This window comes from Salvia splendens, chromosome 19, assembly GCF_004379255.2.
Source record: "Salvia splendens isolate huo1 chromosome 19, SspV2, whole genome shotgun sequence".
Classification (NCBI taxonomy): domain Eukaryota; kingdom Viridiplantae; phylum Streptophyta; class Magnoliopsida; order Lamiales; family Lamiaceae; genus Salvia; species Salvia splendens.
The window spans coordinates 25,448,437-25,461,078 of NC_056050.1; the positions used below are offsets into that span (position 1 = coordinate 25,448,437).

Here is a 12,642-nt window from a genome sequence, read left to right on the forward strand (position 1 = left end):
ATGGATTTCAACGATAGCAGACATTTTTCCATGAATAGTGGCGATGGACCTCTCAGCTACGTCAAAAACTCATCCTATCAGGTTTAATCCAATAAATCTATTAATACTATCATAATTAAATTATTTCATTCATATTTTGATATGATCGTTATATCTTCATATGTGCCTATGCAAAAATTAATTAGCAAAACATTTTTATGTTTGCAAGAGAGGAGTATTGGAAGCTGCAAAGGCAATCATCGAAGAAGAAATCGCCACAAAATTAGAGATTTCAACTAATAGCTTCTTCTGCATCGCCGATTTCGGGTGCTCAACCGGAAACAACTCATTTCCGGCCATGCACACGATCATCGAAGCCATCAAACGGAAATACGAATCCTCGGAACTCAAAACCCCAGACTTCTACGTGTGGTTCAACGATGTCGTCTCCAACGACTTCAACACCCTCTTCCGTTCCCTCCCACCCGATAGGAGCTACAAGGTAGCCGCGCTAGCAGGAGACTTCCACGGCTGCCTTCTCCCGCCATCGTCCGTCCACTTTGCGTACTCTTCTTACGCGGTCCACTGGCTGACGGAGGTGCCCAAGGCGGCCGCAGGCTTCAAGAGAATGTACGGTGTTGAGAAAGGAGAGGTTTATGAAGCTTATTTGAATCAATTTGAGAGGGATTTGGAATTATTCTTGAAGTGTAGGGATGTAGAAATGGTGAAAGGTGGGATTATGGCTCTTCTAATTCCTGCACTGCCTACCTCTTGGGACCCACAAAAAGAGTTCACTGTTGCTTCAGTGATCGAACTTCTCAGATCTTCCCTAGTCGATATGGCCAAGAAGGTCAAACTAATGTTACTCTTATTCGTAACAAAGTCAACTTTAATATGGAAATTGACGACTATGTTGACTTTTGCAGGGAAGATTGAGTGAGGCAAAGTTAGACGCATTCAACTTTCCATACTACGTTCCCACTTCGGAACAGGTGTGGGCAATATTGCAAAAGAGCAATAGCTTCAGCATAGAAAGAATGGAGATTTTGAAGAGTGGGACATTGCTCACTGTTGATGGCCACGTTGCATGTTTTAGGGCAGCTCATCAAAATATGCTTACACATGAGTTTGGAGCTGAAACCATCGATGAATTGTTCATCTTGTTTAAGAAGAAACTTCAAACTTCGCCGGTTTACGCATATCCTTCTAGTGATAGAACTGTTGTGGTCGTTGCTATCCTCAAAAGCAAAATTGTTTAGAACCACAATGAAATAAGGTGTTTCCATCTATGAAGGATATTCTCTTTCATTTTTTCATTTTTCGACTTTATTTTTGTATTCTTGGGTGTGAATGGGTAGTCAATTGATAAATGTATGTTTATTTTTTTGTTAGTTGCTATGCTTTATGATACCCATAGTGTGATACTGGTTTTCTTGATTTCATTCGTATTTTGATCTATTGCAAAAAGAAAGAAAAATGAAAATGATTGTATTTCCTTGAATATGTGATCATGGCCTTGTGGCTCCAGCGAAGTTCAGCATAGACTCCCAAAGTTGGCAACGAATTTTTGAGTTCGGCCAAGGCTCCGACAGGACCTGTAGCCCGAATGAATCTTCTGATGACGAGTTTGATGGGCTGGAAGGGGGTCTCTTAAAAATAGAAATTTAAAAAATGGCACGAGTTTTAGTGCAAAAATTAGTGAATTAAGAGACAGATAGAAAGAAATGTATGTTAGTGGAGAATTGTTTTCACCTTATTAGAGAAAAAGAAATTTCCAAAAATAGAAAGTTTCTATTTTTAGAAGATGGATCAAATAGAAAAGAGTTTTTATTTTTAGGGGACGGAGGGAGTAGTATGTATTTATCAAACTCGCGGTTTCAAATTTGAATTTCATAGTAAGCATTTAAAATTTTGAATTCTTGCATCTTCACATAAAATTCACACATGCTCATTATTCGTATTTCCTAGATCACGCTGAATATAGACATTAATAATGGTGGATTGTGTGTGGCTAAATAGTAAAAGGTGCATAACAGGATAAGGACTAATTAATATTTAACAGTATTATTTGTGCATAATTACATATGCTCTTACGTTATAGAGGGCTTATTATAATTTTGTGCATTTTGGGCATTGCTCGCAGCCGCGGTTCTTCGGCAGAAGTTGTGGCCACGCAGGTACACTAGGCGTGCTACTTTGCTATTTTTCGAGAAGTTTTAACTTTTAAAAATACCTGCGAAATTATTTAAATAAATTATGTTTTTTTATTTAAACTAAACAAAATTTAGTATTTAAAATTTTTCTTTAACAAAAGTGGCTGTTGGGAAACTAAAATTTTAAATTTTTTTATTAGTTTTCTTCTAATATAAAACCACTATCTTCAATTTATTTCTTTTTCTAGGACAAAATTAATTAAAGAATGATAGGTTTTCATACTCTGAACTTCTGGCATTATTTCTTTAATATTTTGGCATTATTTTCTATAATGTTTCGGATATCATTTAAATTTCAGATAATTATTTGGTTATAAATCTTGAATTCAGTAATATAACTTTGATTTCCAAATATGATACTAGTACTCTAACTTAGACCACGGATACACCCCTAGCTAATTTGGTTAAATAATAAAATTAGCAATTCCTGAAAGTCTGAATCCAAGAACTAAATAATATGGTAATAAGACAAAAGGGATATTGTTCCCTAAAACCATAAATTTTGGGTAAAATTTGGTATTTTCCATTAACCTTAAAATTGGCGTAGAATATCACAAACTTTGCAATTTGTTAGATATTTCCCAAACTGGCCCAAATAAGACATTTTCATCAAAATCTTATTTTACATGTGCAACTGTTATACATTTTATGATATTTTAAACCACTTTTTAAGTTCATAACAAGTATGATAAAAAGTCATGTAGAAAAACACGTTGATTTAATTGTGTCAAGTATGATAAAAATGTCTTGTAAGTTAGTCAAATATGGTGATAGACATGCCGTGGTAAATATCAAACAAAGTGCAAAATTTGTGATATTCTACGCCAATTTTAAAGTTTATGGAAAATACCAAATTTTGCCCAAAGTTCGTGGTCTTAGGGACCAATATCCCTAAGAAAATAAATAAAAGTAAAATGAAAAATATCAATGATATTTGTTGAGAATAGTAGAATAAATAAATGTCTTACTTCTGTTTCTAAACAAGAGGAAACTAATACGTGCACTATTTACCTTGTTCTTCATCCACTCTTCGTTATAAACAACAATTGATGTAATATCTCCTAATCTTTTCTTGTTTTTTTTGCTTGTCCAATTTTGTAGATCATTGGTGTTTGAGGATATAATAAACAAATGTCGTACTTGTATTTCCAGCAACAATAGAATTATTAATTAATGAATATTAGTTTTAAATCCCCCTATAGATAATCATATGATCTCAATTATATATATACATATATATGATTCACCTCTCTACATAGTTTGGCCATGGATTTCAAAGATAGCAGACATTTTTCCATGAATGGTGGAGATGGACCTCTCAGCTATGTCAAAAACTCATCCTACCAGGTTTAAAATAAAATCCATACATCTATTACTATCATATTTCAATTATTACATTTAATTATATTCAGATATGACCCATAATTCTTCGTGTGTTTATCAAAAAATTAGTAACATTTGCAAAACATTTTTATGTTTGCAAGAGAGGAGTATTGGAAGCTGCAAAGGCAATCATCGAAGAAGAAATCGCCACAAAATTAGAGATTTCAACTAATAGCTTCTTCTGCATCGCCGATTTCGGGTGCTCAACCGGAAACAACTCATTTCCGGCCATGCACACGATCATCGAAGCCATCAAACGGAAATACGAATCCTCGGAACTCAAAACCCCAGACTTCTACGTGTGGTTCAACGATGTCGTCTCCAACGACTTCAACACCCTCTTCCGTTCCCTCCCACCCGGAAGGAGCTACGAGGTAGCCGCAGTAGCCGGAGACTTCCGCCGCCGCCTTCTCCCGCCGTCGTCCGTCCACTTTGCGTACTCTTCTTGCGCGCTTCACTGGCTGACGGAGGCGCCGAAGGCGGCCGCGGGCCTCAAGTCTTCGGTTTGGATCGGAGGAGAGAGTGAAGAGGCTTATGAAGCTTATGTTAATGAATTTGAGAGAGATTTGGAAGCGTTCTTGAAGTGTAGGGCTGTGGAAATGGTGGAAGGTGGGATTATGGCTCTTTTAATTCCTGCGGTGCCTACCTATTGGGACCCACGGAAACAGTACACCGCTGCGTCGGTGACCGAGCTTCTCAGATCTTCCCTCCTCGATCTGGCCGAAAAGGTCAAATCTACGACTTTTACTTTTCAAGAAACTATGATTTCTCTGATGATAACTTACCAGTACAATTATTCTCTATACGTTTCTCAATCAATAAATTTTAACATACTTTAAAACAACAATAGGGAAGACTGACTAAGGCAAAGTTAGAGACATTCAACCTTCCATTCCACTTTCCCACCACAGAGGATGTGACGGTTATACTACAAAAGAGCAATAGTTTCACAATAGAAAGATTGGAGATTCTGAAGAATGGGACATTGCTCAACATCGATGGCCACGTGGCATGTTTTAGGGCAGCTTTTCAAAATATGTTGACGCATAAGTTTGGAGCTGAAACCATCGATGAAACGTTTGGCCTTTTGAAGAAGAAACTCCAAGCTTCACCGGTTTACGCAAATCCTTCTAATGATAGAACTGTTGTGGTTGTCGCTATCCTCCAGCGCAACAATGTCTAGTACATTGATCACCGTTTTAAGATAAGAGAGAAAAAAAGATTGTTGAGTATTTATGAGCATTCTTCATAATCGTAGATCTTGTTATTTCTACGTGTTCATCGCTTTAGCTTTAAGTCTAAAATTCTCATAGTTTACACATGTTCTTGTCAAAGTCAGAATCAAGTCTCTTTCAAAATTCAACGCTTAACATTTACTTCTCTAGGTATTTTGTGTTCATGGGTTCATTGAATGTGTTAGAGTATGTTGGTGAATGATAAGAAGAAGAAATACTTCCAGGTGTTATTGCATTTAATCTGAAAATTGTTGATCGGCAGTTAGTTGGTAGAAGGAAGATAGCTAATAGTCCCTCCGTCCATGAATATAAATGTCCCATATTTGACGGGTTCGAGTTTTAAGAAATTGTTTGACTTTGTAAAGAAAAGTAGATAAAAAAAGCTAGTGGAACGTGGCTCATACTTTTATATATTAGTTTTATAATAAAATATTAATAAAATGAGGGGTCCACCTACCAAATATAGTAAAAGTGCAATGAGACATTTACTGGCGGACAGACAAAAAAGGAAAAATAGGACATTTAATGGCGGACAGTAACGACATTGTCAAAAATTAATTGTCAACTGCATTTTGACACAAACTACTGACTTAGATATAGATCAAAACTTAGGGGAGTGATCAATTGCTAACTCACTCTCTACTTGCTAACAACAACTAATTTAAAACCATAGGACTTTAGAAATCTAGTGGTCTAAAATTTGCCAGGTGTAGTTTTCATTTTTATTAATTAAATCAAAAAAGATAAAAACAATTACCAAATTAGGATTTTGGATGAAAATGTCAATACAGTGTTTTGAAAATATCAACACAATGCTTTGAGAATGTCAACACATTACTTTAAGAATGTCATTCTATATATTATACTAACATATTTTATATACTATATTGACATTTGTTGCTATAAAAAATGAAAGAAGAAATTATGCATTGATTATGAAGTAGTAAATAATTTCCTAAATGTGTAAATGTTGATATGGAAAGCTTATTTTATCCTAAATGATCATAGAAGGGTAATTATGTAATACATTAAATTAATTAATCATAATAAATGTATTATAAATATAAAATATCTAAAATGTCCAATTTTGTGTATACATTTTTGTTAATTTATCACTACTCTTTTACTTTTTACTTTAGTTTTCTACATTCCTTTTTAGGTTATTACTTCCTTGTCCATCATTAAATACACCATGCGGTCCCATTAAATGTGTCAAATTTAATTGGTGCTGGGTTTTAGAAATTATTTGAATTTGTTAGTAAAGTGAATAGAAAAAGTTAATGAAATTTAGGTTCTATTTTGTATATTTATTTCATAATAAAATGTGAGTGAGATTGAGTCAGTGGAATGTATAGTCTACTACTAAAAATGGTAAAAGCGAAATGAGATATTTATTGGGACCATTCAAATAAGAAAATATGAGTTATTTAATTATGACCAGAAGGAATATCTCATAGTTCTATTCCTCCGCCATTAAATGTTTTATTTCACATTTACTATATTTGGTAAGCGTTCCTTATATTCCATTAACTCATCCCACTTGCATTTCATTGTAAAACCAATGTATAAAAATATAACTCACATTCGACTAATTTTTTCTACTCACTTTCTTTTATAAAGTAAAAAAATATATAAAATCTGCACTAGTCTGATATGAGTCATTTAATCATGAATGGAATCGTAGAGCGAGTATAATTTTATTTACTTTTTGATTAAGTCTTAGTCTATACACCTCTTTTGATTTCTTAGTCAATTTTAGTTCAAGTTTTAGTTAGAAAAGCAACACATATAAGAGAGACAATAAAGTTATTTGAGCTGAAACCATACCTCAATCTTCAAGAGATTTGGTAGATAAACTATTGTCAATTACCAAGTCGAATAATCAAATTAACATGATATGGATATAGGATTGAAATTAGAATGGAGAAATCAATTGAACTAATCATAAATAAAAATATTACCAACTTAATTAATTCCAAAGAAACAGCGAAATTATACAAGTGCTTTCTCTCAGAGCTAGTTTTTTCTTCAAATTGCTGTATTTCTTAATCTTGGATAAATATGGAGTATGTAATTAGATACGAATATTTTGTTTGATTTAATTTTCCTAATGACTATAGTTCTTTAAAGTATACATTATAATTATAAAAATATTACTAACATAGAGACGTTATGCCTCAAAATTATTTCTCATAACAAAAATGTCCAATTATTTCACATTGATTCTTCATCGTGTTTTGTGTAAGATATCTTTTCTATATCCAAAATATTATGGGGATGTCTTTTTTCCAAAAAAACAAAATATATACTCCATGTATAATTATACTGATGACTTCCATGTGCCACCGGTATATGAGATCTGACGGGATATAGTATTTAATTTAAAAAAAACATATACTCCATGTATAATTATACTGATGACTTCCATGTGCCACCGGTATGAGATCTGAAGGGATATAGTATTTAATTTTGAATGATGGATCCATGTAGCATTGTATAATACCAACAAACAAAAATATGCTATATGCTGGAAACTGATACTAGTAATTTTTTTTTAAATTGTAAAATGATGTAATCAATTATGTCATTAGTGTAACACACACAATTTATAGCATAAAAGTTTATTAAATTAAAGATAATTTTATGATAAATTTAACTACATCCTAATTCCATATTTTCAAACCAAAAGTTCTAGATAATATTTTGCATATGTTCATATATTTTCGAAAATAGTCGAATGCGTATGAATTGATATTGATGTTACAGATATATAGTTGATATGTTTTGTGTTGAAAACTAATATACTTCAATTATATTATTCATTTTTGAAAACATATGAAAATGATATTAAAAATAGAATACTATCTTTTATCTAAACATATGCAATTGGAATTTTTTTTAGATTCCTCATAAAGTTACATTTAATTTGGTACTACATTTTATGTGAAAAAAATAGTTTCAATGGAGAAAGTTATGTTATAGAGTACAAAGTAGTACTATTATTTTTTTAGAAAAGAGAAGTGATTACTAATTGTTAGTTGCATTTTACAATATTATCCCTGAAGTAGATTGATATTTAGAAAAATCATTAGTTTGAAATCATAATTAATTAAATGTCACGTCACATGTGCATAATCCGTTGGATTCGCTATCCCAATGGATGAGAATAGTTCCTAGTTGAACACCATTCTCATATGGTCTATATATAGAGATATATGATTCACCACTCTACATATATACTTCGAAGTTGTGAGACGGAACACAATTTGACCATTATGATTTTACATCAATTTGTAAATCTTGGGGATAATCTTGCCTTTTTTTATCAAGGGTTGGAAATTAGGTCATTCTTAGACTAAGGGGAACAAGCACAATGTATTCGTTAGATATCGTTATCAAGGGTGGTAAATTAGGTCACTCTTAAGCTTAGAGGAACGACACTCTTCTAATTAAGCCACACATATTCTTCATATTTGATGGACATGACTAATCACGATTTAAGTAATCATTGTATTTGTAAACCTTGGATTATAATGAATACTCCATCCGTCCCATTAGAAATGAAACGTTTTCCTTTTTGGGTTGTCTCAATAAAAGTGGAACGTTTTCTAAAATGGAAATAACACTATCTCTAATTTTTCTTCTCTCTTACTTTATTCTCTCTTCATTAACTTACAAAACAACACTGCATAAAATCACGTGCAAGAAACCAAATGCTGCATATTTATTGGGACGGAGGGAGTATTAGTTTTCAATTCTCACTCGGAATATATATGTATATATATGGTTTATGATGCAAAACTAAATCTTCACGCTGAACCGTCCAACTAAATACAGTTCATTATTAGACAACGCATAATTCATTTTAAAATCATTGTAGTTCAGTCTTTATGCAATGAAATGAAGTAAAATGATCAAATTTGAAGTTTGTATAAAATGAAGTAAAACGATCTAAAAATGAAATATATCATTTGCTTGATTTATTTTATCCACTAGATTAGAAAAATGGATGGCTGAGATTTGGTCTCTAGTTCGGTCCTTAAAAATGTAAAAGATATATCCAAATCTTTTTTATCTAAACATATGCAATTAGGATTTTTTAAACTCATAAAATTACATTTAATTTGACATATTTTATGTGAAAAAATTAGTTTCAATCGAGAAAATTACGTGATATCCAATGGATTTGAATAGTTCCTAGTTCTCATTTAAAAGAAAGGCTCTTATTTGATTACAACTCTCTATAGACATTCATATGTATAATACATTGCTCGAGCATCTAAATCACGCTCAAGATCGTGTCCAAATCTCTCTCAATCTCCAACGTATCTTTTAATAGTATTTGATTTGATTTTGCATATCTTTTGTAATCTTTTTATTTATTTATTTTGCTTGCTTAGCAAGATAGATTTTAGGGTTTAGAATTCTATAAATAATAGAATTCTCTATCATTTTGATTTATTGAGAAATATGAAATGAACTTCTATTCTCATTCTTGTTCCAAGAACTCTAGAACTTCAAGTAGGGAATTATCTCTTTTGCTCCATTCAATCTTCGCGTGCTCTACAAGCCACTCGATAGAGAACGTAAACCCTATCATACATGTAAATAATATGCTATGTGAAAACCATTCTCATATTGTCTATATATAGACATATGATTCACACCTATCAACATATATAGTTTCTTGATGGATTCCAAAGATGATGCATATTTTTCCATGTATGGTGGCGATGGAAATCACAGCTATGCCAAAAACTCAACCTACCAGGTACACATCTATTACTCTCATAATTTAACAATTGCATCATATTCTGATATGATCTATAATCATCCATTCATAAATTAACATAGGAATCAAGTTTGTGGAATATCTTATGACAGTTTGTTAAAATAGATAACTCATCATCTTCGAGTAATATGACATAAAATGTGTATTCTTATCATGTTTTGTCTCAAAGAGAGGACTATTGGATGCTGCAACGAAAATCATCGAAGAAGAAATCGCCACAAAATTAGAGATTCCAACTTCAAGCAAGCACTTCTGCATTGCCGATTTTGGGTGCGCAACCGGCAGCAACTCTTTTCCGGCCATGCACGCGATCATCAAAGACGTCAAACAAAAATACAAATCCGCACACCTCAAAACCCCAGAATTCTACGTGTACTTCAACGACGTCGTCTCCAACGATTTCAACACCCTCTTCAGCTCCCTCCCACCCAACAGGGGCTATGAGGTAGCCGCAGTGCCCGGAGACTTCCACCGCTGTCTTCTCCCGCCATCCTCCATCCACTTCGCGTACTCTTCTTGCTCGCTCCACTGGCTGATGGAGGTGCCCAAGGCGGCCGAGGGCCTCAAGTCTCCATGTCGGAGCGGAGGAGAGAGGGAGGAGGTTTATGAAGGTTATTTGGGGCAATTTGAGAGGGATTTGGAATCATTCTTGAAATGTAGGGCTTTGGAAATGGTGGAAGGTGGGATTATGGCTCTTCTTATTCCCGGAGTGCCTACTTATTGGGACCCACAGAGAGAGTTTACCAGCGTGTCTTTGGCCGAACTTCTCAGATCTTCCCTCCTCGATCTGACCAAAAAGGTCAAATCCATTATTCATAACAACAATTACTTTGGGTGAAATTGACGACTATATTAACTTTTGCAGGGAAGACTGAGTGAGACAAAGTTAGCGAAATTCAACCTTCCGTACTTCTTTCCCACCCCAGAGGAGGTGAGGGTTGTATTGGAAAAGAGCAAGAGTTTTAGCATTGAAAGAATGGAGATTTTGAAGAGTGCGGCATTGCTCAGCATTGATGGCTACGTGGCATGTTTTAGGGCCGCTCATCAAAACATGTTTTCACATAAGTTTGGAGCTGAAACCGTCGACGAAATTTTCGATCTTTTGAAGATGAAACTCCAAACATTTCCTGTTTTCGCAAATCCTTGTAATGATAAATCTATTGTGGTTGTTGCTATCCTCAAGCACAGCAATGTTTAGTACTTCGTCATCGTTATTGTTGCATCAATAATTCTAATTCTAATATATCACAAAGCATTCTTTATTCCCCATCTCTAGATCTCAATATTTTATGTTGTATTTTAGGAGCATTTTATTGTTCGGTTCTCGACAAAATATATAGTTCGTTGATGCCTATGAATATGATGTGTTTCTACTCATAAGAGGAAAGTCTTTTCATCTTTGATTTTCAGTGGCTAAATGGACCATCTACTCAAATGTGTGCTTTGCAATTGCATGCATGGGCCATCTAAGGCCAAGCCATCGCTACACCAGAGCTTGGCTGGTGACGGAATCAGAATCCCGTCGCCATGGCCGCCCTCCACCCCGAATGGCCCGATCCCTATGCAAACCGAAAGTGCGAAGAAGACCATTAAACTTATTAGTTTTGGGCCGTTAATATTCGTATTGTTGGGCTTGCTTGTGATATTATGATTTTTGGGTATGTGTAAAATGAAAAGTCCTTGAGTCCAATGAAGCCCAAATATCCAATTCATATTTTCCAAGTTTCGGAAAAATTTGTAACTTTAAAAACACTTTACAATTGTAAATTAAAATTACGTAACAGGCATCTAGTCGAGTTACATAGAAATTAGCAACCTATAGCCATACTACCAACTTGTGACATACTATAAAATTATGTTTCTTATGCAAATAGTAGTCAACAAAATTATTAATATAGGAACGATTATTATCTAAAAATTCTTGCTGTTATGATTATAGTTATGGGGGGATCAAAACAAGAATGCATCTAAATCTAGAAATGCAATCCAAATCTTGGCCTTAGGATTAGATGATCTAATGGTCAATAATTAACCAAAAACACGGAAGGTCATAATTTAGCCGTTTTAGATCATATTATAAGATTTTGGTTTAATGTCATGTTAAGATCAATTTAGGTCATTCTTTGTTAGAATGACCTAAAATAGACTAGCGATGACCAATAAATGTTATGCGCATGATATTGTTCTGCGTTTCTGTATTTAAATATAGTTTTTCATAGATTAAAACCCGTTAGTTATATATAGATATTTTTCTAAAAATTATGGAATGATAACTTTAAATGATCGGAGTCCGATTAGTGATATTTATAATGATATAGTCGAGTTATTTCATATTGAAGATTTGTGAGAGTATTTTCTTCGATGAGATAAATTTGCAAAGTAGTGGGAGAAGAATAGATGAATGTATGTTAATTGTACATATTAAGTGAAACTTTTATGAAAATAAAAATGAAATTATTCTTCAATCGCTTCAAGATATGGTGATTCATCGAAAAAGGTTATCATTTAACTGTCTCATAAAATTTGTATTGACATTATATGTAAAATTGAATATTATAATACTATTATGCATTTAAATTTCAGCATCGACTTATTTAACATTTTGATTCTGTCACTGGGACAACGGCACCACTGTGCTTAGGCGTTGCGCACGCAAATGCGTGCTTTGGGCTGTTGGACACCTCGTGAGTACAGTGGATACCTTAAATAGGCATTATTAATCATGTGTAGATTTTGTTTGGCTCACAAAGTTGCGTAGCAAGATAAAATACCTAAAACTGTTCACAAATTCTTTTTGTGCTCTTACGTTATGACAAAAATTGAAGGGGCCATATTATTAATTTTATGTCTTGGTGCATTGGACGACGTTTGTGGAAAATAAATTGGTTGATAACTTGATTGTATATTGTGAACTTTACGGATCCGTACACATCCTCAAAAAACGTGCAATGCATTTTTCATTTTATTTCCTTGACATAAAAACGTGAAATGTTTTGTGAAATACATATTAGTTGATTGGTTATTGTGAATGACATATATT

General features: G+C 33.6%; 3 protein-coding genes across 3 annotated transcripts; all 3 read left to right on the forward strand.

Annotated features, from left to right (window-relative positions):
- Positions 1–1,238, forward strand: LOC121779229 (loganic acid O-methyltransferase-like). Its single transcript, XM_042176548.1, has 3 exons — positions 1–81; positions 209–829; positions 906–1,238. The coding sequence occupies exons 1-3, from the start codon at positions 1–3 to the stop codon at positions 1,236–1,238; spliced, it is 1,035 nt and encodes a 344-aa protein (XP_042032482.1).
- Positions 1,239–3,445: 2,207 nt separating this feature from the next.
- Positions 3,446–4,915, forward strand: LOC121779431 (loganic acid O-methyltransferase-like). Its single transcript, XM_042176762.1, has 3 exons — positions 3,446–3,539; positions 3,677–4,303; positions 4,426–4,915. The coding sequence occupies exons 1-3, from the start codon at positions 3,459–3,461 to the stop codon at positions 4,756–4,758; spliced, it is 1,041 nt and encodes a 346-aa protein (XP_042032696.1). The 5' UTR covers positions 3,446–3,458; the 3' UTR covers positions 4,759–4,915.
- A 4,525-nt stretch (positions 4,916–9,440) lies between these two features.
- On the forward strand, positions 9,441–10,849 carry LOC121779454 (loganic acid O-methyltransferase-like). Its single transcript, XM_042176782.1, has 3 exons — positions 9,441–9,581; positions 9,772–10,401; positions 10,468–10,849. The coding sequence occupies exons 1-3, from the start codon at positions 9,501–9,503 to the stop codon at positions 10,798–10,800; spliced, it is 1,044 nt and encodes a 347-aa protein (XP_042032716.1). The 5' UTR covers positions 9,441–9,500; the 3' UTR covers positions 10,801–10,849.
- The last annotated feature ends 1,793 nt before the right edge of the window (positions 10,850–12,642 follow it).